This window comes from Sphaeramia orbicularis, chromosome 18 (assembly GCF_902148855.1).
Source record: "Sphaeramia orbicularis chromosome 18, fSphaOr1.1, whole genome shotgun sequence".
NCBI lineage: Eukaryota > Metazoa > Chordata > Actinopteri > Kurtiformes > Apogonidae > Sphaeramia > Sphaeramia orbicularis.
The window spans coordinates 26972853-26999678 of NC_043974.1; the positions used below are offsets into that span (position 1 = coordinate 26972853).

A 26826-nucleotide genomic window follows, 5' to 3' on the forward strand; every position below is an offset into this window, starting at 1 on the left:
TTCAAGCCAAATTGGAAATGATGAATCTGGTGATTTGAGGTGGATTTGGCCTTATTTTCCGATGTCAAAATGGTTTCAACCCACCACCAAGACATGAGTGGTGTTTCAGCCTGCTCTGCACTCAAACCACTGCCCATTAGCCTGCACATGTGCCAAAAAATCATCTCCTCTGCCTCCTGAATCTCCTGCATTTGGCAATGAATTATTTCTTTGTGTTTATACGTATTTGGTCGTATATACTTGTTAATTCTGAAAGATGTGTCCGCCCTGAAATGTCATTTTGACAAAAGCTCTGATTGTAGAGTTTTGTGTTGTGTCTTATTTGTTTTGTGTGAGGAGCTTTAAAACATTTGGCCAATTTCTTCAACAAGTGTGTAGGCATTTGCAAAAACCGTCCTTATGAATTGTCAAGAGTGATGTGTTTTTTTGTTTTTTTTCATGAAAACAGCTGAGCTCCACCACGCAGACGTGCCCACACTCCTCCACTTTGCTGCCCGGTATGGACTGAAGAGTGTCTCCAGCTTGTTGCTACAGTGTCCCGGAGCTGAACGAGCAGTGCACACGGCCAACCGCCACGGACAGACGCCCATTGAGATTTCCAAAAGTCACGGTCACACAGAGCTCCACATCTTACTGAGGGAAACTCTGGTATTTACATTCTCAATCTGCAGTTTCTGTTTCGAATGTTTACATTATTTGTCTGGCTTTCACCTTTCTCCTGTTAGCGTTGATCCCTGCAAAATGAAGAAAATACTTTATCCACTTTATTGAAAATCTGTACTATGAAGACATTTCTCACAAAGCCAATTTCTGATGACAGCTTTTCATGTTCAGTGATTTGTGAGGTAATTAAACCCCCACAAGGACATTATTTGTTTGTCGGGAGCAGACTGGCTGTAATGTCAGCTTGAAATGATATTCTATAGTTTTCAGTTCCCTGCTGGCATTTGAGTACAACAACACAATGCACCTTAAGGTGTTCACAGACAGGAGATGTAGAGCTGCACTCAGGAATGCTCTTACTAACACCAATACTGTGTTTGAGTGAGTAGTGCTTCATCAATAATGAAAAGAATGAAGAGGATGGAAAGGTGGGCGGCTAGGAGTGTGACCTGTGTATTAGTACTGGCCGCACCCCCACCTCGCCTCTGTCTTTGCATCCAACTCGTGGCATACAAAGTGGGAGGATGGTAACCCCATTTTCTCATCATGAACATGTTTGGTTATGAGGTTTCTAATGGAACACCCCCACAGAGACTAAAAAGGCTGTTCATGCATGCACAATGGCTCAGCCTGCTGGGTCGTCTGCATACATTCACACAATTAATGCAGTCACTAATGTTGAGATTTCTATGCATAATGGCTGCCATTTTCTCATGTTAATACGGAGAGTCTTTCCCTTCTCAACCATCCATTTTCTGCTTTAGATGGAGGAACACAAGAGCAGCACGCTCGCCATTCACACGCTAATGACTAGCAATCCAAATTTAATAGATCCCTTGCATGCACGCACATCATTTTATTTGATAAACCTAGAGGACACTAGCATCATAATGTTCTTTCCGATACTAATTTCATTAGGCCCTAAGAACATTATTATTAAAAAGACAGTGTTAGCCAGTGGTATAGCGAATGATCAGGGTGAAAACAAAACGTCCTTCCTGTTGTGTCCTGTACACGTGTAAACAAATAACACAAATCCATGAATCCATGAAGAAAATTAATGCCTGAGCAGAATCACTTTTAACTCTGATTACAGAGCAGGTTGTATTTGACAATTCACAAACATCAGGCTGTGCTTCAGCATCTCACCAGCTTTTTAGTCTAATCTATAAATAGCTCCCTGTGGAGGTTATTGGGAGTTAAACAGGAAAAGAGGGAAAATAGGCACTGAAGCCTTTTATTTCACAAAAAAAATAAACAAATAAACACCAGTCAATACCTATTACAGTGAAAATTCCAATGCAAATGTACGTGATTTTGCATTAACATAAAAGTAGCATTTTAATGTGACGTCAGTCCAAAGCAAAGTACTTAATATACAGTTGTTATTGTTATCATATACTGAGTGATAACTATATGCATTGCAATTAGTCTTACAGTTATTGAAATAATACTGCTGGTAATGTAAATAATACATACTGTAATATGAATGTGGCAAATTAAAGTATTCTTCTAGTGGTACTAAAATATACACCTAAAATATATATATATATATATACAGATAATATTGTATGTATTCAGTTAGAAGATATCACATCTTACTTGGTGCTATAATAGGTAATATTTCTATATCCAGTAATAGATGCTGTTTGACTTGTATATTTATATTATAGATGTTTCAGAGAAATCCACAACTGTAAACTTATTTTTCACGCAGAGCTGTATTGCTTTTGCTAACATTTACACACTTGCACCTATTTCACTACATTGCAATGACTTAATAGCATAAATACATGTCAGAGAACATAGCATGAAGAGTTTAATATGTAAGCCCATCTGTAAACATGATATCTGCAACAACTGAAACACGGAAAAATTCCCAAGAAACCACAAATGTTCACCAAACTACTTTGACTGACATCTACAGTTTGTGTTTGAAGAACTTGAGTACAGTAAATGGGTCCGATCAGGCGGAAAGACGTAGACATATTTGGTGTTCAACAGTCTCTGTCATGTAATCAGAGTAACTTATATGCATGCATTTTACATATTTGAGAAGGTATTTAGAAGTACTTTAACATTATGTATAACAAAATTTGGGGGGATAAAATTTTTGGGTGAAAAATATCAAATTACTGCCTGGTAACACATGGACTTGAAATGGACATCAATTTTTTAAGCTTTACGCAAACATTCAAAACATGTGGATCTCAACAGACACTGATATCAATTAGGACAAAACCTTTTAGATATTATATTCAACTATGCTGAAAATAGATTTTGGAGTAAAATATTGAAAAGTTTCTGTTTTACTGACATGAGAATGTGGTAACACATGGACAGGTTGCCATAGTAACACATGGATGACTCTTTACCATTGTATGTATCACCCAAAATGTATCAAAAGGTCATTACTTTCAGAAAGTTTCACTAAAATATCTGAATTATAAGTAACTTGAAAATTAAAAATTGGTATTATTATGGTAACACCTGGACAGGGCCTTTTAAGCAACTCACAAATGTTCAAACTCATAAATATCAATAACATTCACAAAATAATGAAAATACTTTAAACTTAATCATCTATATAATCAACAGACTGAATACATTTTCAAATTTTTTAGATATAATTTTTAGCGTCAAATTCCAGCTGTGGTGTAAAAAGTACAATCGATTAAATCAATGGTAACTTTTTTTTCTACAAGTGGTATTTTAAAAAGGATAACAGTTCCATAAAATAGAGATCTTTAGCTAAAAAATCAGCCCACTTGATAAATGATGTGTGCAAATTTTCTTTTTCATATTGATGTTCACTTTCGCTTGATCAAACCCAAAAATATTTCGCAGAAGTCTTGGTCAACAGCAGTCTCATCATTACCTATCCCTGGGACTGATATCTTTAAACCGAGGCAAACAAACGACCTTCATGGCTGGATCAGTTTAGCACAAATATAGCTTTGCAATTGAAGTGAAGTTAAAGCATTTATCAGCTGTTAAATCACATCATCTGTTTACAGACAGCAGTGTATTGCTCAGTGATTTATAAAAAAAAACAATCAGAGCTTTTATCCCGCATCTCCCCTTATAGTACTTTCTCTGATGCCTTCGTTCAACCTATGGAGAATTCCCCCTCGAGGGAAATTTAGACACTCCAACAGCTGTTGCAAATGTATTTATCCCCGTAGCAACACTGCTAATTGAGAGTGACTGCTGATGGAGCAAGGTTTGATAAGACTGCTCTAGTGAGTCAGAGTGCTCGCTGCGAACCTGCAGTGAGTCAGATGAGCTTGACAGGAGTGCAGTCGAGTCAAACAGAGGTCTCCCCACTGGGGTTTCAACAAGCACATAGATGTAACACACCAGACACATTCGACATGCATAATCAGCTGACATCTCTTTGTGGTTTTCTTTTAGGGCTAATAATTAAATCCAGCTTAAAAAACACACTGCTCTTTCTTATTCATAGGTGTTGTCGAGGTCTGGATGAGGAGAAAGAGTAGTGCCTTCGGTTCTTGTTCCTTTTTGGTACGGCAGTTTCATTAGCTCAGTGTCCCCCCCACCCCCACCCCCAATTAATCAACCCATGATGCATCAGTGATTTGGGCGTCAGCGTAGCAGCGCTCTGTCAATAAATCCTAGATGGATCGGTCCCCTGCTTCATGCACAGGCTGAATCACTCACAGGCCTGCGTCAGATCCACTAGTCTGCCCTGGCACCACACTTCTTTGTTAATTAGCTGTGAACTGCTCCAGAGGGGGAAGCTGAATTATTCAGGAAGAGCATAACTAGAATACAAATATAGAAAACACTCAGCTCTTATCTACAGTGTTTACATCCTTAGACTGCAATATTGTGCCTCCTCGTTGTAATTACTAATACAAACACACATTGTATTATTTTAAAAGCGGGTCATAAATTTGACTGAGTCACTTGGCATTTACATAGTTCTACCATGATGCATTCTCAGAAGTAGAGCTCTATAAACTCAAATTATCCTGCATCTAAGGGTCCTTCAGTAACTACAAAGAGATACAGGGTGGGGAAGCAAAATTTACAATATTTTGAGGCAGGGATTGAAAGACAGTGTATGACCAATTAATTTATTGAAAGTCATGAGAATTTATTTGCCACAAGAAAATTGACATCATAGAAAATGTTTTTATTCTATGTGTCCTCCTTCTTTCTCAATAACTGCCTTCACACGCTTCCTGAAACTTGCGCAAGTGTTCCTCAAATATTCAGGTGACAACTTTTCCCATTCTTCTTTAATAGCATCTCCCAGACTTTCTCGTAATAGTTTTGCTCATAGTCATTCTCTTCTTTCCATTATAAACAGTCTTTATGGACACTCCAACTATTTTTGAAATCTCCTTTGGTGTGACGAGTGCATTCAGCAAATCACACACTCTTTGACGTTTGCTTTCCTGATTACTCATATGGGCAAAAGTTTCTGAAAAGGTATGGATAATAGTGTTAGGTATGATTATGACATCAATATATGTTTGGTTTCAAAACAATGGATGTAGTGCCTGCTGAGAAAAAACAACTAAATGTTCATTGTAAATTTTGCTTCCCCACCCTGTATTTATGCATTGCATGTGCACAGAATGAACACATCAAGTGTTTTTCATACTATCTAAATAATTCGGTAACATGCTACATTCTCAAGGGATATGCTGATTCCAATGAGCACCTTATGCATGGTCAGTCATTACTAGCAGACTCCAGAGATTTGTTTGTCATTTGAATGAAACGGTCACCCTTACGTAGGACACGAGGCAATTTGCATTTTGCAGTCTGCAGGTTACATACTGGAAGCAATGTGCAAATACTCCATTACTGTATTTAAGTTCGTATTAAGCACCTGTACTAGTCTTTACGACCGTAGATGCATCCAGACATCTCTATAAGCAGGTTCATCCATCGGTTGATTGGTCCCATTACGTTTACGATGCTATATTTCAGGAAAGACTTTCACTGGGACTCAAAAAGTGAACTGAAAATTTGCGGTGACCGAAGGCAAAACATGAAGGACGGTGTAACCTAATGTCTGTCCATTCTAATCAATGCAATACATCAGGACCGCCTTAAGGGGTTTTCTTCAAATTTGGCTCATCCATTCACTTGAACTCAGGGATGAACTGCTTCGATTTTTGTGGCCAGAGATCACTAATTAAAGTAGCTAATTAAAAAGCTAAAGATTGGGAAACGAAAGAGTCTGTCACTAATTGTAGGCTGCTAGTAAATGACAGAACTTGGAGCTTTTACTCTATATGTTAACACTAGTATATATTTTCTACTCAAAATAGTTTCCCTACTTTTGTTTCATGCATTTTAAGGGAAGTATCAGTTATTTTTATGTTGCATCATTGCGCATTTTGCCCAAATAAAGACTGACTTCAACCTAAATGGATGGGACAGTAGCAGATAGAAAACATTATCTTTTCGGTGTATTGAGAGTTCACGTAATGCACGGCAAACATAACAAGATACAACGTTGAATTGAAACAAACCGAGACTGGTCAGCAGGGAATTGGTGTTGGAGTGTTCTTAGTGCGGCTGTACTGTGAACGGAAAGAGGCACAAAAAACTGAAAATGCTAATTCTAGCGTAGTTAAGGTTTATTATTTCCATTGTATTATCTCTTCTATTTGAAGTATTAAAATGATGTGAGCTTCAGCAAGCTTTGGAGAGAAACAATCGCTAGAAATATCCTTCAAAGGACCGTTTTTTTTACTTTCATACTTATGTTTTAGAGCCTATATTTTTATCTAAGTACAGCATTTCAATCTATGTTTCTGCTTACACCAGGATCATCTCTTACACAACAATCTGCACTTAAGTAAAGGACATGTGTACTTTTGTCACCTCTGAGTAAATGTTTGGTTTCTTTTAAAGATGACATTTATGGAGTAAATATAGTCTTAAAGAAGTGTGAAATGTTTCCTTGCCTGCTGAGCTGACCACTTTCCTATGCCAAGAAATGAGTTGGACTGATTTTGTCTGCATGGCACTTAAGTGATGGGTTCAGTATTAGAGCCATATCTTGAAACCACTATGTCAAAAGACAGCATGAATGCTAGTAATGAGAGCCAAGGCTGTCTGGGTTTTAAAGTGACCATTTCAGCAGCTCAGAACAGATTTACGCTCTTCATCCTACAATCTACTAGATTCAGGAGAGATGAGCTCAAACACAATCATGCCTGCTGCTTTCTCTGAAGCACTGCTGCTTGGATTGCAGTGGTAAAACTGAATTTGTCTGGAATGCCTGGAGCTCCTGCAGTTTCAGACATCTGTAAAATGATTTAGCATCCGTGGTTAGCAAATAAATACCCCCCACCCCCTACCTTCACCACCCCAGATTCAGATAGACTACAGATGACAATGCCACACTGTGCTTAAGCACAGCATCCAACTATTATAATTTAATGTTCAAGCTGTGCTGGTAATTATCCTGTCCTTTCTACCTGTTGGGCGTGTTATGAACCTCTTCTGCTAAGTAATGCATTCATGGCAGCCCAAAAGTAATTTGCAGTACTAGGAACAGTATAATATTGTAATTGAGTCATACATTGCTGTGCTGCTTGGAAACTGCATACAGAATGTGGCTGGTTATATGGAGGATATCTTAATCAAAGTGAGCTCTATCTCATATGTTGTGCAAAGAGAATTAATATCAAGGATTTTTGGGACTGAGTGCAATATATATCCTCTTAATTTGTAATCCTTAGAGATTACAGTATGAGTGAAGATGTAGTCCTTTGTTGCAGTAATCCATGTGGTGGCAGCTCAGCAGCTTTTCACATTTATTCAAATGAGGAGTTTCTTTGATGTGAAAAACATCCTGCACAGAAATCCAGATATATATAGGAAACTTCCAGATGGCATGTCATTTGCTGTTGCGCAATACTTTGAGTTACTTCTCTCACACAATTCTCCACAAAAATGCACTGAAAATTAATATTGTAACCCATCGCTTCTTCACATCTCTGTCAGAAGCAGAAATATGGAAGTAAATTAATATCTGCATGCCAATCTAATTATAGATTCAGTCTCAAACTCAAGCTATGGGGTCTTGAATTGCTCACCAAATGATATGTTTAGACTGAAAGGGGAAGATGTCTGATTTCATAATTACCCTGATCATACCCTGTACTGTCCCTCAGCATGTTATTAGCAAATAGGCAGACCCTGCAGCTTTGCTGTTAGAGGGATAACTGCATACTTTTAGCCAGCAGCCAGGGTTACAGCACACCTCTCTAATTCATATAATTCCTTTAAATTGCTTTTCCACAAGTGAAGTCTTGAAAGATGTGGAGAGAAACCTCAATTAATGATGTAGATGTTATGTCTGACATGAAAACCTCACATTTGAAATATTCACATGGAGGCAGACAGTTCACAGTGACAGAGCTCAAAAAGTGGTTAATGATCATTTCAGCCTTCATGTTTGCTTTTTTTATTGCTTGGCAGTAGGAGGTAGGTGAGGAAATAAGCAGAGGCAAGGAGAGATCCACGCATTAGACTCAAGCCTGAAATTCGGTTGCTGTATCATGATTTGTCAAAATGTATGAATACTGGACAAAGAAAACCTTCTCTTTTACTCTGCAAAATGCTTTTGCATTGAGCTGTTTTATTATTATTTGGATGCCCTCTTGTTCTGTTTTTTTGCAGAAAATGTTCAATCCAGGGGAGGATAATGGTGATGCCAGTGTGTATGAAATGATGTGCACTGCAGGTAAGTGAAAGCCTTAATGGGAAGTGGATGGAGGACAAAGGAAAGCCGGTAATGGAACTGTTTTTTTTTCCAGCGTATCATTATGCCAGGATGCTGCTCATTTCCGACGTCTGAATATTTCCCCTTGTTGATGGGCATGTGTAATGTTGCCTGTGATGTGTAGTGACAAAACAGTATGCAGAACTTCACCATCACACTCAAATAGACGACTGACAGCAAACACTTTGTGCTTTAGGAAAAGCTTCCACCATGGAAATTCAGAGAGAGCAGCAAGGGAAGGCTGATGATGAGGAAGAGGAAGAGGATCCCTATGCACCACTAGGGGTGAATGATGAATACGACACCATTCTGACCTCAACGACAGCCATCGCCATTGCTAATCGCCCCCCTGCGCCCACGCCTCGGCCCGAGACCACCCCGGTGAAGGAGGACAGAACTCCCTACATCGCTCAAGGTAAATTCATCTTTTTTGTTGCATCCACTCCCCTCCAAAGTAACTCCAAAGTTAGGTGTCAAAAGTTCACACATTCATCACTCAAGTGCAACTCAAAGGTTTAGGCTCTGTGGTTGGGGTGGGATGGTCTGGTCTCTGCATTCATTTTCATTAATTTTACACTTTCACGAAGGTTATGGAAGACTCAGGTGAGTGATTTGAGGATCCCCCTGCAAAAAAAAATATAACACCACATAATTTAAGACTGTCATTATTATGTCTGTGCGTGTAAAACTGGAGTAGACCCACTTCTGTCCAATAAAAACCCCAAGAAAGTCATTCTAAGATGAGATAATCCATTACTACTCCCATGACAGGGAACATTGCATGGATACAGTAGCATAGAAATAGTGATATAAAAAAAAGAATTATAAAAAGCATAAAAAGATATTCAAAAATATAAAAAAATATATGTATATAAAGCAGCACTCAGTAAAAACAGTAATAATACATAAAAGCGGAAAATACAAGTAAAAGAGTATTTTAGTTCAGTTTGATGCTCTCTACATTGATTTTACATGGTTTAGGTGCTTGCAAAAATGACTATGGTGCTGCAGCTAATCCTTATAATGGGAAACCTTGAACGAAATGACTCTTTACACAAACTCAGGCTCTGAAATGTACTCTAAGTCTAAAATTAAAAAGAAGCCCTGTGAGAGACATTTCCAACAGCTGCTTTTGTACACCTCATGGTGCATTAATATACTCCACACTATTAAACCATTCATCTTACCTTCAGATGAAATTAAACAAAAAGTGCTGAAAATGATGAGCAATAACTTTACTCCAGTGTACTGAAACATTACTATGAATTTTCTACACTCACTGTCCACTTTATTAGGCATACCTTTTCGACTGTGTGTCAAAGGGCTCATATTTTGCTAAACCTACTTTTATTAGTCTTTGGTACATTTATTGGTGTATTTGGACCCTAATAGTTTAAAAAGTTTGAATTTGAACCCTCCAGGTGCTGCAAAGCTATCTTTATATTCATTTTGGCAAAAATAGAGTGGATTTCCGCAACCCATTTTAAGTCCTGCTTAATTTGTTACATCTATAACTAGTTACGTCACGACATTTGCACGTATAAGGTCAAGACTTCTGACGAACACTTCTCTGAGTATGACATAATGGTTTGTCAGCAGCAGCGGTTGCAGTCCATACTGAAAATATGTCCAAACTTCGAGCTGATTACCTAAAATGTTCAGTTGTTGGCTGAACAGGACAGAGCAGCACAGCCAACAACCTGGAGGGGGTGGGGCGTGAAGTGGCTCAAGTGCATTTAAAGGGCCAGTGCTCAAAACGACCTTTCTAGTGTCATTGTTCAGAAATAGGATTGAAGATGGACCTGTGGGGTTGAATTAATGAAGAATTCAGACCCATGCATAGCATTTACAGTATATATAGACCACAGGGAAATGTTTTAAAATGCATAGTTCCATTTAAAAAGAAGCAAAATATCACTCCTTTAATGCAAATGTGTGAAAGGCCGATTGCATGGTAAAAACTCAATGTATTAAGACATGCGGACAAGGTCAAGATAATCAGCAGAATTTCACACTGAGCATCAGAATGGAGAAGAAAGGTGATTTAAGACCGCATTGCGTGGTTGTTTGAAGCCAGATTTCAGAAACTGCTGATCTACTGGGATTTTCACACACAACCATCTCGGAGAATGGTCTGTAAATTGTTGATACCAGAGATCAGAGGAGAATGGGTAGGCTGGTTCGAGCCGATAGAAAGACAAGTGTAACACAAGTGAATCACTGATCACAGAACATGTTGAACCTTAAAACAGATGAGCTACAGAAGAAGCTAATTTACCAGGTACAGGTTTGATCCAGTACCAAATAAAGTGTCTGATGAGTGTACAGGGTGGGGAAGCAAAATTTACAATATTTTGATGCAGGGATTGAAAGACAGTGTATGACCAATTAGTTTATTGAAAGTCATGAGAATTTATTTGCCACAAGAAAATTTACATAATAAAAAATGTTTTTATTCTATGTGTCCTCCTTCTTTCTCAATAACTGCCTACACACGGTTCCTGAAATGTGCGCAAGTGTTCCTCAAATATTCAGGTGACAACTTCTCCCATTCTTCTTTAATAGTATCTTCCAGACTTTCTCGTAATAGTTTTGCTCATAGTCATTCTCTTCTTTCCATTATAAACAGTCTTTATGGACACTCCAACTATTTTTCAAATCTCCTTTGGTGTGACGAGTGCATTCAGCAAATCACACACTCTTTGACGTTTGCTTTCCTGATTACTCATATGGGCAAAAGTTTCTGAAAAGGTTTGGATAATAGTGTTAGGTATGATTATGACATCAATATATGTTTGGTTTCAAAACAACTGACGTCGTGCCTGCTGAGAAAAAACAACTAAATGTTCATTGTAAATTTTGCTTCCCCACCCTGTATGTCCCGCCCATTTTTTCAAGATTTGTCTTGAATGGCAGGAAGACGTCCAATGATGGAGCATAAAAAATAAGTGATGAAACTAAAATAACAGGCCTGTATTGGAAAAACATGATAAATGCAAAAGGCACAGTGAGGAAGCACAGATAAGTACAGTACCAAAGTGTTTGTACTTAGTCAGATGCCACCTCTGTTCATAGATGTGATAGGGCTGATGTGAAGTACAAACAACACTTAGTTCTGTACAGTATGTGAAGGGGAGTTTGGGACATCATGTGGGAGGGAGGAAGTGCCTGGAATGTGCATTGCCATTGTCAGTCGAGTGCCGCTGAATAAAGCAGAGAGGCTTCTTTTCTTTTTTTTTTCTTTTTTTCACAGCGTAGTTTGTTTTGATCCCATAAAACCACAAGAGCAGAGCACTGCAAAGCAAACAAAAGTACTGTAGAAAAGACCAATTTTCCTGGATGGAGAGTCCACAGTCCCTAACTGTTCAATTTCAGTAGACTGAATATTTTATGAGAATGAAACATCCAAAAGTGACTGGTAATATAAAGGCGTATAAATCATTTAAATGGCAGCGACTTCTGTATACATGCTTATATACATTCACAATTATGTTATTTACAGTCAATATCAAGCAGTTCAGGCATCTTCTTTGCTTTTTGCCGAGCTCCCTTGTATCCAGTGAGCTACCCAGTAGGACTTAGAAAGCAATGAAGAAACTGAGTGCACCAGTGAACTCGCCCAATCCACTATACTCTCTGCATCCCAACAATCTCTTCAGTAACACACAGGGAACTACGGAGCTGCCATCTGCAACCAATCTTGGCCAGACCAAGGCCAAGTCAGCCAGAATAAGTCATTACACATGTTTTCCATCGTCCTTGTCCCCAGAGCTCCGAAGAGAAAGGAGAGGGATTTTGAGGTTTCCATCTATTGAGACAGTGGAGCTTCAAACCACACAAGGATCACATTTTGCTCCTCACTCCCACTGCTGCAGTGAGAGATGTGAGAGGAGAGATGAGGCTTGGTGGAGGATTAGGTGAGGAGCCAGTTATTGGACAACGCAGCACAAGTGGAAATAATGAGCTCTCTTTTGTTAGCTGCAAAATATAAGGAACCCAATGAGACTGAAATGCTAAAGTGAATGAAATTCAACCCGAAGGGAGGGAATCACTAGGTATGTATGCAGCGTACAGTGTCAAGCAAGGCAATCCTCCGTGGCAAAAGCACAAGTAATGGATGCAATCACCAGCACAAGACAAAACTCCTCCACTCAGTTCCATTCTGAAGTGAGCAATAAGGCCAGACTTTGTGTTTTAAGGAAGAAGACAGAAAAAAAACCAGAGGCTGTGTTTATACATGAAGTGGAAAAGAGAGATGCTGTCATGGAGGAAGTAGTCAGAGGTGGGATTATCTTCCAGGGTGTGGATGTTGAATTTTAATCCAGTGTTGGTCACACAACCACAGCTCTACAGCCTCAAACAGCTCAACAGTGAAGGCTTTCATTCTGCGTGCTTTTTACCAAACCAAGCATCATCCTGGGGTCTAATTCAATCCAGAAGTGGATGTGTGTGTCTTTCTGAAAAACAAGAATAACGTTCTAGAATGACTAACTATGATACCCACTATTTTAAAAATGATGTCTTAATATTAGAACTCATTCTGTAACAGTAATAGGTTTGTTTTCTAATTGCAAAGCTTTGTAAAACCCACCAAAGGGTTTTTGATGTTTCTTAAAAAAGGGGATATAGTGCCATCTTGTGGCCAAATACTGGAAATGCATAAGAAACTGTAGCGTTATGATGATGACCTGATCATGCACAAACTGGATGGAGAAAAAATTATATAAATCCTTTAAAGTACTTATACATACTGAAAAATCTATGTATGACTAGTAAAACGTGGTTAAACTATGAAAACTATAAGTAGCCATTGTTTATATTGTTTTTGGATTTTTGGATTACCGCTAAATGAATAATAACACTGGGTTACAAAAAAATGTTTTTTGCAAGTTGTCTAGGTTTTTTCAACTGAATTAGAACCATTTTGCACCGCTAAATCCAAAAAATGACATCTGTTTTTCCCAATCAGGTCAGGTTTTTTTGCGAATTTGATTTTGAAAAATTTTATCTTCTCACAAAATTGATTACATTTTTGTGACTTTATCAGTTGATTTTTTATATAGTTCTCACCCAAAATAGGTTTTAAGAGAAAAAAAATCATTTTCTAACAGGATTCCTGTTAGGTACAATGGTGTATTCACCGCAGATGTAGCAGAATACGTCAGGCTTATTTTTGCAAGATCTTCTAGTCGAAGCCATTTCATTCACCTGTAATATTAAAAAAACCATTAATCATAAATTGGCAAAAGTAAAATCTTCAGAACTCGTTTATTGCAACAAAATATGAAAGAATTTTGTATCATATGATGTGAAAATGCCCATATATGTAGGCAAAAATGTTAAAAAGCCAATATGTAGCATAGTTCAGAAAGTTGACCTGATTGAGCAAAATTAATGTGATTTTTGGATTCAGCACACCAAAATTATCCTAAATCAGCTCAAAAAACTTAAACAATAAATTTGTTGTTGACCAGTGTAATAAATGCATGTTGCATTTCACTGTTTCACATGTTTAATTTTGTGCTCATTTTCACTACTTTATAAACTGCAGTGTAGTTTAATCTGCAGTAAAGCTGGTAATACAGGGAAAAAAAAATTGTTCACTGATTTTTTCAAGGTTTTGGACAATTTTAATCAGTTGTTTAGATAAAACTTGCCTGTCGGATATAAATATTGTTGTATTTTGAATTTTCGTTGAGCAAGAAATGTCTCCAGAGGAATAATCTCACTGATTCATAATTTGTGGAATTAATTAGATGACTAATCTACAGCAATGCCTTCTGTTCAATAGGATCTCCATTATGTTGCTGCTGTGTGACAACCACAAATCTCTAAAATGTCAGCTTTTCTTGAGCTAATGAAAACAGCTTTTCAGATTTGCAACGGTACATTTTCCAACTATTCCAAGAGGGTTTGTGGAGTTTATTTAGCGCAACAAGGAGGAGCATTTTCTGACCCCATAAAAGAACATTAAATCTCTCCGTGTATTACAGACATTTGGAATGCTATGCCGACAAGAGGGCAGAAAAAGTGTAATCTGAAAAGGAACTGAAGCTGTCAGACAAATGCAGTGGAGAAAAAAGTGCAGCAGAAGTAAAATGCTGCATAAAATGGAAATACTAGTCTCCTCAAATTTATACTTGGAACACTTGGGTAAACATTTTTTTGCTTCATTGTATGACATAAAATTACTTATAAGTCTTGTTTTGTTGTTTTCAGTGTTCAAGAAAAAGAAGACACAGCAGAGTGATGCTGATTTGTATTCACTTCCAACTAAACAAGGTGAGTGTTGAATAATGAGATATTACGTCAGATGCAGAGGAGCAGGAAGGAGATGACCTTTTACTGATGCTAATGTTAATCCTATAGAAAGTAAAATAAGGATATTAGTTCAATATTATCTATTCACATTGTACACGAGCTGATTTGTTCTTACTATTTACTTCACTCCAACTGAAATAACTCTATATACAGTCGTGGAAAAAATTATTAGACCATCAAAAGTCATCAAAAACAATGGTTATGCAATCAAGTACTAACTCCTGTGTGTATCATGTGACTAAAACAGACAGAAAAGAAAACATGGAATGCCTAAAAGCCCTGTTTTTGTCAGTACAATGTCATAGATATTGATGTAAGAACTTAAGTGAATTTGGTTATTATCAAGAAAACATGGAAAATGACTAGATATCAGCTCTGAAATTAAACTTTTATGAGCTATTTTTGTTGTTATCATTATATTTGTCTAAAGAAATGTACATTTAGTTGTACCAGACATTGAAATGAACAAGAAATTGAAGAAAACGAGGGGTGGTCTGATAATATTTTCCAGTTCTTCCACTTCTTGAGTTCTTGCAATTTTTTCATGATTTCTCAAGGTGTATTAACCCTCTACTGATCTAAAACACTAATTAACTTTTGAACCACTAATCCTACCAGCATGTGTAAATAATTCAGGTAAAATACAGTTTCTGCAGCTTTTCATGGTGATCAGATATGACCCATTTGGACGTCCAGAGGTTCTGTCGTGAACGTGGAAACACAGTCATCTTCTGCAACATTGATACATCAGTAAAACCCTTGACAGTGGTTGCAGATGCTGTTCAGTGAATAATATATTTTGCCGAAAACTTATTTTTGCTTCATTTTTTCATGATTCTGATATAATAATCCTCTAATTTACTCTTTTATTCTAGTTTTTTGTGAATCCACATGATCATTAAGTTTAAATATAGGAAAACTGAAGAACGCAACATGCAGAGGATAATATTATTTAAAAAATGGTGATAAATCACATAGGAGAGGTTAGATGTAGTGTATGTAAAATACACCTAGATGAGAGTTAAACTTCTCTGGAAAAATTACTAATTTTAGCTGTAATGTGATGAACATACAATGAAAAAAGAAAGAAATATAAAGACCAGGAAGCACAATAAGATAATGAAATTAGCAAACTGAGTTACTGGAGTAAAAGACAGTAAGCGTCCCTGCATTGGTCGACGTACAGAGTCATTACTCTGCTTTATTGTACTGTTTCTGACACTGAATGGCAGGTCCATAGATCATCACAGTCACCCAGAAAATTACTAACTATCCTTATGACTCAGTGACAGAACAGACAAACTGGAAAAACACATTATCAACAGACCCGCATCTAATCTGAACTGTGGCTAAAGTTAACTGGAGATATCCTCTTGTTAATTTGTCATTTTATGTGGAAAAAAAAGCAGGGCTGTGACGGTTATGGAATAGAATAGAATAGAATAGAATAGAATAGAAGAGAAGAGAAGAGAAGAGAAGAGAAGAGAAGAGAAGAGAAGAGAAGAGAAGAGAAGAGAAGAGAAGAGAAGAGAAGAGAAGAGAAGAGAAGAGAAAATAACAGCATAGAATAGAATAGAATAGAAGAGAAGAGAAGAGAAGAGAAGAGAAGAGAAGAGAAGAGAAGAGAAGAGAAGAGAAGAGAAGAGAAAATAACAGCATAGAATAGAAGAGAATAGAAGAGAAGAGAAGAGAAGAGAAGAGAAGAGAAGAGAAGAGAAGAGAAGAGAAGAAGAGAAGAAGAGAAGAAGAGAAGAAGAGAGGAAGAGAAGAAGAGAAGAGAAGAGAAGAGAAAATAACAGCATAGAATAGAATAGAATAGAATAGAATACAATAGAATACAATAGAATACAATAGAATACAATAGAACATAATAGAATACAACACAACAGAATGGAATAGAATAGAACACAAAAGAACAAAATAGAATAGAATAGAATAGAATAGAATAGAATAGAATAGAATAGAATAGAATAGAATAGAATAGAATAGAATACAACACAACACAACACAACAGAATGGAATAGAATAGAACACAAAAGAACAAAATAGAATAGAATAGAATAGAATAGAATAGAATAGAATAGAATAAAACAAAATAGAATAGAACATAATAAAACAAAATAGAATAGAATAGAACATAATAAAACAAAATAGAATAGAATAGAATAGAATAGAATAGAATAGAATAGAATAGAATAGAATAGAAAAGAAAAGAGCATAATTGAATAGAATAAGCTTTATTGTCATTATTATGTTGTGTTGATAAGTAAAAAGACCCAATGTGAAGCTACACTCTTGGTTGTTTCAGCACAAGGGCGAAAGGACAGCATGTCTTCCACCTATGACACGTATGTGCCCAACCAGATCCAGGGGCTCCAGCAGCTCGTTGAGCTCCGACAGAGGGTGAAAGCGGGTTCACTCACCGTGGAGGAAGCCCTGGAGCGCCTCAATGACTGGCAGCGGGTTCAGAAGGGCATGAACGCCGTCCAACAGGCAAGACTATCACACCGGGATCACACTCGACATTGAATAAATAAACTGGTGTGCAAGATCAAACCCTGGGTGGAGCAACCGTCTGCTGCTCGTGCTATTCCAACCTGTATGAAAATTAATTCACACCAGAACATGTAGAGACAAGAAACCATCATGGGAAAAAAAAGGGTCATTTTGTGAAATAAGACACCAAAAGTATGGCTCTGCAAGATTTTGGCGGGCCCCTCAGAGATAAGAAGTTGCTTGTCCTGCTTTGCCTGTAAGTCTTTTCATAAGTTTTTGCCTTGCCAGAAGGATAACTGATTGCAGGTGTCAGTGTGTGACTGTATCCTTTGTCATCCAAACATGCAGCTGATAATTTGACTAAACTTTCAAGACTGAGTGATGGAGAATATAATTTCCCCCTAAGTGGGAGAACAAATCTTGACGATGCATTTTGCTCCCTGTCATAGACAACTGAATTAATCGTAGACAATGTTAATATTATTTGTAACATCTGTGCTTTTTCTACCCAGAATCCCAGTATTTGGAAAAAAAGACCTACACTGTCCTTCATATAACCAAAGACAGATTTAGCAGAAATGACGCACTGGAACAATAAGCTTATTTGGCAGATGGGAGAAACAGTCTGGTGTAATTTTTTCAAGTCTAATGCTTGCTCAAAGTGGTCCTAAAAACATTTTTGTACAATATTTGATAATGCCTTTACATCATATGAGAATATGTTCACAGATAAAGATTCAAATAATTCCCTGAAGTACTGATTGAGACCAAAAATAAATATTCTTTAGTACCTGCAGCTCATTGTTGCTTAGTTGCTGGATGTGTGGGTTCTGTGTGTAAGACTTAGGAGCAACTAGGTGCAGAAACAGGATATATTTTTCATACTTAACTGTTGTTCCTACCTTAAAATGCTTCTACAGATGAACCGTGTCATATCACAGACTTCTTCCTTTTTCCATTTTCGGATAGGAGGCATCAAGTGTTAAAAAGCATCACCTCCTTTGTGTTGCTGTGGACCAGAGTTAGTATAAAGCTTCAGTGTACAACATATTTTTTGGTATAGGTGGTTAAAAATCCATAATGATATTGCAGCATATTGTAATTCGACTGGAAACAAGACTTCTGCTCGTCCTCTGTTTTACATGGATTTGACATGAAACTGACAGGTTTTAATTGTGGCTTTACCTTCGTCCTCCGTTGCATGATTCTGGAAAATGCTGCAAAGATGGTCCAAAATTGAGATGGAAATAATCAGTGTCTGAATGTCCAGGTGTGGATGTGAGACAGGAGCAGTTCAGGGACATCTGTAAAACAGAGAATCACAAAATACTTAGCAGATGCAAATGAGTCTCTAAAAAGGTTTGTTTGAGTTTTTGTACTGGTTTTACCAACTGAAAGAGGTCCACCTAAAGAAAAAAAAAAACAAAACAATTTCCATTTAAGTGTACACTACATTTAGAATACTTTTGCTGTTTTTTCATGCCATCATACAGTCTTTTCCCACATGGAACTGAAGCCTTTAAGTGGTCTTGAACTTACCAGAGTTCCCAGACAAAAACACCAAATCTGTGGCTTTTGTTGTTCTGTCATTATCAGGGCTTTATAAGGGGAAATCAAACTCCTGAGTGCCTGAGTGAGTCCTATAATAATCAAGTGGCCTTAGGTTGACCGGTGTGAACATTAATAAGGTTTGATGGATTGAATATGTTTGATTAAAGGTGTTAGCATTAGTTGTTTTTTTTTTTTGGTTTTTTTTTAAAGAAATTTCATGACATACAGTCGTGAAAAAAATTATTAGAACACCCTTGTTTTCTTCAATTTCTTGTTCATTTTAATGCCTGGTACAACTAAAGGTATATTTGTTTGGACAAACATAATGATAACAACAAAAACAGCTCATGAGAGTTTAATTTCAGAGCTGATATGTATCCATTTACCACAGTTTTCTTAATAATAACCAAAATCACTCCAGTTCTTCCATCAATAACTATGGCATTGTATAGACAAAAACAGTGCTTTTAGGCATTCCATGTTTTCTTTTCTGTCTGTTTTAGTCATATGATACATACAGGAGTTAGTACTTGATTGCATAACCACTGTTTTTGATGATGGTCTAATAATTTTTTCCGCAACTGTAGAGTGGTTCTAGTTGTTTGACTCTGTTTCATCGAAAAGGGGTGAATTTCCTAGATTTTAAAACAGAAAATGCAGGTTTTTACATATTTGTCCATTTTTATGTGCATTTTTACCGGTATTGCTGTGTTTCATCACAACTGAGTTAAATATACATATTTTTTAAAAAAACATAATTTTGCATTTATTGTAACAATAGTCACTGATCACTGTTTAGATTTCCTCAGATGTAACTCTACTGCTCTGTGTATTTTGCTGCTTGAAGCAGTAGAAGTACAGACAGAGACTGGATATACTTTTAATTATGTATTTCCTTATAGGACAGGGTTCATGGTGTATCAGTGGTCTATGTGGTCCACAGTCAAAACACATCCAAAAATATAACAGAAATCAACAGAATGACAATATCTGAGACATGAAAGAGCAAATATATATGTAATCCTGCAAACAAATGTAAACTGGGTTCGTAGCACAAATTACAGTTTAAAACTTAATCAATAAGTGTCGTCATCAGTGCAGAAAAACCAATACAATCAAATAAATACTGAAAACACTATATCATATGGGACAGATGGTATTGAGCTGCTGCATGTTACAGATAATGTCACAGAGAACAAACAGCTACTTGTAAATACTGCAGCAAACAACATAAACTAAACTTAAAAAGGAAGCACATTAGTCTTTAGGTCATTGATCTTTATATTTAGTCTTTGGATTTGGACAAAAAAGAAAGAACCGCACAAGGAAGGTGTACATGTTCAAATTCTCAAATTTCAAAAGAGAAACTAGGTGATTTCTATTTGGTTACAATCTGCAACTTTGTCTATAGATACTATCCATTGAACCTTTAAATGGTGATTATTTGTTATTGGGTGTGGGTTTGATTAGCTTGTTTACACTGCCTCCATGTGGCCAAAAAAAGGTCCAGATTAACTATAAATGTGAAGTCCTCAAAGCTCCCATGTTTCACAGGCTTAATACGTGTATAAATAACGATACATAAGAGGAAAAAAAGAGTGGACACAACAAAAGGAACCTGCCTCTGATATTTCCCTCTCTCTTTCATTTTGCTTCGGTTGTTATTCAAACATATTTACACAGTTTTTCCGCTGAACCACCATGAAGACATGAAAGATTTATGACCGAACTGCGAAACCTCAATTTGTTTCTTTTGTCAGTCGTTCGTTGCACATGTAACACAAGCAATTTATGGAAATCTCATAAGATGAAAACAAATGGATGCTTACTGTGTGTATCATATTAAAGCTCTGATCTTTGTCTCTGCAGGAGAAGTTAAGTCAGCTGAGAGCCAGTATCATCAACAACAAAGAGGATGATGACAGTGTCTATGGTAAATATTCCTTTGTCCTGGATATGTGGGTTAACCTTTACTGTCACCAGAGAGAAACTCCAGAGCAGTATTTTCCTGGAACTTTATCAGAAGAAGAAATAATAGGTGGTACAGTTAAGGTTACACAGCTTTATAAATGACTTTATTTGACTGTGTACTCTAAATGGCTGAGCAGCTCTTCTTTCCCCACAGATAAAATCAACATCGTTCATCACACGCCAAGTGAGTCTTTAAAAACTTATCTCAGAGTGTGCAGAGAAAACCTGCGTTTGCATGCCTTTGTAGTTTCTCTAGTCCCAGTTGCAGTGGTGGGGAATTAATCCTCTGGGAAGTGTTATTTAATCAAATCCCCAGTGCCATGTTTCATCTACCGAGCCTCTCTTGCACTAAATGGGAAGTCTTTTGTTTCTTTTACTCGACAATTCTCCATTCAGCTGTGCATTTTAAATAATTTCCCCCTCAGGTGCTGCGGTGAATGAAAGTCGAAGAGGGAGCCAATCAGTGGATTCTGAGTTCTACAGCAAGCCTCTTAAAGGACATGTAAGTTTGCTTCATTTGCCAAAGGAGATTTGGCAGCAATAACCATGAAAGTATAATGCACTGTATACATGATTCCATATGTTAATGAAGTTCGGACTGACATCAAGACCGTTAAAGGTCTAGGGTATAAGAATTAGGGGGATTTAGGAGGATCTAATTGCAAGAATGGAAACAAATGAATACATCTAATATTGATTATTATGTTTTCATTAGTGTATAATCACAGACTAGTTGTATTTTCATTATTTTACAATGAGCCATTTATGTGAAGCGGGCGTGGGTTGCCTTTTACATAGTTGGCGTTGCACAAGGGGGTTCCTCTGGTGGGTGGCATCCAGTGTTAAAGTGCATTAGCATCATGTACTATGGCAGTATCTGCAAGGCCACACTAACACACTAATTAGTAGGCAAAACTCTAAAGCATGTACGTATATCCAAAACTGTAGTACAAAAGCAATAGTATAGTCATTGCATATAACATATAAAAGTACTGAGTATGTAGCATGCAAGTTTTGAAAGCATAAATATCCCATAATATAATACAGTCAAGGCGGAAGGTGAACATACTGCAAAAATAAAAATGTTACCAAGTGTATTTTTCTCATTTCTTGTCAAAATATCTCATCACACTTCAAAAAAAAAAAAGACATAATCACCTAAAGAGTAACTTGTAAGTGAGATATAAGAACTTATTTTCAGACAATAGATCGTGAAAATCTTATTTCAAGAAAGATAATTTTCACTTGTTCCATTGGCAGATTTTTTTTTTGCTTAATTCAAGATTTTTTATTTTTTTTTTTGCTTAATTCAAGCAAAAAAAAAAAATCTGCCAATGGAACAAGTGAAACTTATCTTGGTAAGATTACTTGAAATAAGATTTTCAAGCTCTATTGTCTGAAAATAAGTTCTTATATCTCACTGAAAATTTACTCTTTAGGTGATAATGTCTTATTTTAAGTGTGATGAGATATTTTGACTAGAAATGAGAAAAATACACTTGGTAAGATTTGGATTTTTGCAGTGCAGAGCCCAGTAGTCAGTAGTATTGCATTACATTCTATTACACAGATGCCACTACAATCCATATCAGGTTGTAGTATTATACACATGCCGGTAGAAGTGAGACTAACCGGTTGCTAAGGTTACGTGGCCCCATCTGATGCGGAAGGTTTCAGGAAGTGGGATGTATTCACACCCTGAACAGATCATCTGGAAAGATACATTCTACCACAGATAAGAGACTTAAATCACTGTAGTTTAGGGTGGGGTGTTTAGTCAGTTGCAGTCTGTGTCTTTACTGCTTAATATTACTCACTGAACTTTTAAGGTACAGTTATAAGTTTAACAAACCCAGTATTCCACCGGATTTGTTTTGCAGACTGGTTTCTTTCGGAAAGCAGACAAACGGTAAAGGTGAGTGTAAAACCAGTTTAAGACTTTGCTGGTTTTTGTAAACTGTTTAATGTGTTTCATCTCCTTTTTTCTGTATTTACAGGCGTTATCACTTCAGATACTGTTCTTCCAGAGATGACATTTTCTCAATTTCAATGTTTTATCGTAGCCATGCCTCAGGTTTATAACAGAAATGATAAATACATATTCTTAAAAATTCAAAAGAGGCAGCAGAAAATGTTTGTTAAATAAAGTAATTTCATAATAATAGAATAAAGAGCATATATATGAGGAACATATTTTTGTCTTTAAAAGGAAAAATCCAATCAGTTCATTTAACTCTTTTTTTTATCATTATTATATCAATGATATATTAATTATAAAAGACCCAATTTTTAATAAATGCAGCAAGTCACACACAGCACACAAATTATGTTATTAATTAAAATCTCTGCTGCACCTTCATTTACTGTGGAAAATAAATACTCTTTTGGGGTCAAGAGGTAATGGATTTTCATTAGCCTGCCTCACAAAAAACAGAGTGAATTTCCCTGTGGCCTAAAAAAAAAAAAAAAAAAAAGACAATCTGTTAACACATTGACCACTAGAGGGCGCTTTACCTCTAAGCATATCCACGATTGTCTGTGTTCGAGGAAAGCAAAGACATCTGGCAAGCACAGAGGCACCTGCTGACCTCCTGATGGTTCGGAGGCAAGCTATGGAAAAATAGACCCATACATGTTTATAAATGTAAAAGGAAGGTTAAAAACACTCATACAGCAGGTGAGAACATCATGGAAGTCACGCAGGCATCAGCCAAGAAACGGCAAAAAAAAACCAATATATGAGAAAAATAACAAAATTCATGTAGTTCAATCCTAAAGTTACGGTCTTTATTTTGTAACGAAACTCTGCATAAAGAAGTTTTGTTGTTTATGTTTTGCTGCCTTAGTTCAGGGATTTGCATGTGAAAAAAAAGCTTTACATGAATTTAATAAATAAAGAGTAAAAGGGCCTTTTATGATCACATCCTTTGAAATTCAGGATAATAAATGTTCACTGTATATACTTGTCAAAAATCAGAATTTGCTGTGATTTACAAAACTATTCAGGAGTTGGCACAAAATGCACATAGTCTGTCTCACACACACAGATACCAGTTTGTTGGTACAGCCCGGCCTGTGCCTGAATGAATGAATAAGAGCTGCATGGGGAATTCAGTGAATGCATGGCTAAATCCAAGCTCAGTCTTGAAACCCAGGCAGAGGCTGAGCTGTGTGCCAACAAAGCAGCTGGGTACACGCTGGGCACATTTTTCTGTTCAATCATGCTCTTTGTGAATAATATGTATTAATGCCGTCCCTACTTAGACCTGCCAGTTAGCCTTTGGAGATGATCCGGCTTCAGGACCCCATGGCATTTGAGGCATATGTTTGCCTGTCACCTGCTGTGTATATTTCTGTCAGTGTGTTAGGCATGGACACTGCGATAGGCCTCGATTCATCTTGTATGCAAATATCGGAGCGCCGCCACAAGGAATCATTCCCCAGTCGCAGAGAGGCGAGCAGATAGAGAACTTCAGTGGCATGTGACTCCCACGCTAAGCATGTTCCTATATGTGGGAAGCAGCGCATCAAACATAAGGGATCAAAGATTTACTGCTTTTCAGAGCTATACTGTACTCACAGAGCAAGAGAGTACACATAGATCTTTTTTTTAATGCATTATTAAAATGTAAATGGTTGAAACTCTAATTATGATTCATTTATTTATTTTTTAACGTGCATTCTTTGTCATATATTTCATCTTTTGATATCTGTGTTAAGCAGTGAAACATAAGTGTATTTAATAAAGTAATGTATTTATGGATGATTTGCATTTATATTTCATGGAATATATTTGCCATGCAGTAAGATTTTGTACCTACTTCACTGTATACGCTTGAAGAACAAATCTAAAATGTCTATTTTATTGAAACTTCAACTCTTATACTGCTGCCTGTAATTAGAACTACTGCCGACATGAACTAGTTCCAACAACATTACGCAAATGAATATTTATTAGTATTTCAACTGTTGTCTTTCTCTACATATCTACTTATTCACCAGGGGCTCATGTACTATAGATTTAATGGGAAAATACTTATTTAAAAAATTGTATTTATTTTCAACTTTGGGCTATAAAAGCAAAATATTAAAATGAAACATGTAGACTGACTGAGGTGATTTAAGAAAAGCTCTTTTGGTTCATCATTGTGGAGTTATGTAATTATTAATATAAGACATTTAAACAATTAAATGATCATTCCTTTTGGTTTGGTAAATATTACCCAAGTTTGTTTTTCGGTATTAAATGGAAAACCTTATTTTAATCCTTTATTTATCCAGGAAGGTCAGAAGGTCTGTTCTTCCAGGGAGTCTTGTTTAAAATAGCAGCAACAAATAGTCCAAAAAAAAAACAAAAACAATTCCACATATAAAACATAATAAATACATAAGATAAAATCTAGAAAAAGAAGAAAGAATAAGAGTGTGGTAAAGAAAGTAAAAAAAGAAAGAGCAGGTAGTTGCATAATTTAGCAAAAATTTTCCTCAACTTTGCACTTGGATTTGCTTTTCCTCTCTTTTCCAGCAGATATCCCATAGATGACAGGATTATACAGTCATCGCATCAATAATATTGTTATGACACAGTTCTTAACTGGTGATGTCCTCTGAAAAAAAAAAAAAAAAACAGAGCTGTGTCCAAGCTGCATCCTCAGTTGTCTGTTGCATCGCAGAGGCACTGCTGGTTTCACACTGCTGCAAAAAATACTCCCAGGACGCTGCCACATGGATAACTTATCATTGATAACTAGTAGCTGAAGAGGCTCACATAAACATCCCTATTCAGAAGGTATACACCCTGGCACGCACACAACACACATGGAGGCAGAAACACACACATGCACACACCTCCCCTCCTCTCCTGGTCCTCTCTCTCCGGCCTCAGGATTAGGGCAGAGGATTGTGCACAGCTGCTCCCCAACATCCCCGATAAAAATCAGGCAATTTCACAGTCAGTGGCATTCTTTCATCCCCTAATCCACAACTAACATACAGTATGGATGAACCTTACTGAGATGAGAACAAGCTGTTCTGAGCTGACCCCCTGTTGGTCAATACGGACACCTATGATTGGCTATAAGAGACGAACAGTGGGGGGGCAAGGGTGAGAAAGAAACATCTACTGACCAGTGACCAAAGGGGCTAAAAAAAAAAAACAGTGAATAACAGTTGAGATAATAGGCTGGATTTGGAAAATGGGAACTGAAACTAAATACCATCAGTTAGTGCAAGATCTATTATTCTGAACCACTTTAAAAATGAGGGTTAGGGTTAAAGTCCCACTCCTCTTAACCGCCATCATTTTCAGAGAGTTAATTTAATGAATGTCCTCAGTCATCGCATGCTTTAATTCTTCATATTCTTTCCTTCTAAAGTGATTCACTTCACCCGTTAGGTCTAACCTCAACCTCCATTTGCAGAGTGATTCTTCACCAAAGTTCAAACAGGGGACAAAAAGGTACTTCACAGCAAAAAAAAAAAAAAAGGAAGGAGAGAAAAAAAAAGTATGAATCAAAAGGCAAGGAAATGGAATTCACTGTACAAACGTCAAGGGAATTTCAATGTCCGCTGAGGCACAGTAGAGCTCTGTTCAGTCTTCGCAGGCTGTGGGGTGAAAAGAGCAGCAGCCACAGCAGGGTACATCTATTCTGACAAGTCCTTACACACACTGAAAAGCCTGGGCAAGGTCTATTTGTTTAAGAACCAATAGAACCAGCTGAAGGATGCTGGAGCTTAAACACAATAACCAAATAATTTTATGGATTAACTTTTGGAGGACATGAAGGCAATCAAATAAAACATTTCCTGTTCCCCCCCCCCCCCCCCCTCTTTTGTAAAGATTTGTGTAGTTCAGGAAACTTTGGTTTTAGTTGAAAATAAAAGGCAGTGCATGGACCCTACAGTGTGCACACTCAGATATAGAGGGGACATAGGCGTCCTGGAGCCATGGGAACTGGAATTAACACAGGAACAGTGCAGTTAACTGCTCGGGTTCTGCTGATGAATGATTACTTAAGAGCACAGAGCTGCAGTCATCTCCCCTCTTT

General features: G+C 37.0%; 1 protein-coding gene across 1 annotated transcript in view; it reads left to right on the top strand.

Moving 5' to 3' along the window:
* Nucleotides 1-24421, top strand: part of LOC115438231 (B-cell scaffold protein with ankyrin repeats-like) — a 37466-nt gene extending 13045 nt beyond the window's left edge. Inside the window, exons 7-16 of the mRNA XM_030161673.1 lie at nucleotides 449-648; nucleotides 8338-8401; nucleotides 8637-8855; nucleotides 14660-14722; nucleotides 17070-17254; nucleotides 20678-20741; nucleotides 20934-20963; nucleotides 21205-21281; nucleotides 22660-22694; nucleotides 22777-24421. Coding sequence (XP_030017533.1) covers nucleotides 449-648; nucleotides 8338-8401; nucleotides 8637-8855; nucleotides 14660-14722; nucleotides 17070-17254; nucleotides 20678-20741; nucleotides 20934-20963; nucleotides 21205-21281; nucleotides 22660-22692 — 935 coding nt within the window. The 3' untranslated portion in view covers nucleotides 22693-22694; nucleotides 22777-24421. The remainder of the gene's footprint in view (nucleotides 1-448; nucleotides 649-8337; nucleotides 8402-8636; nucleotides 8856-14659; nucleotides 14723-17069; nucleotides 17255-20677; nucleotides 20742-20933; nucleotides 20964-21204; nucleotides 21282-22659; nucleotides 22695-22776) is intronic.
* Nucleotides 24422-26826: the final 2405 nt, after the last annotated feature.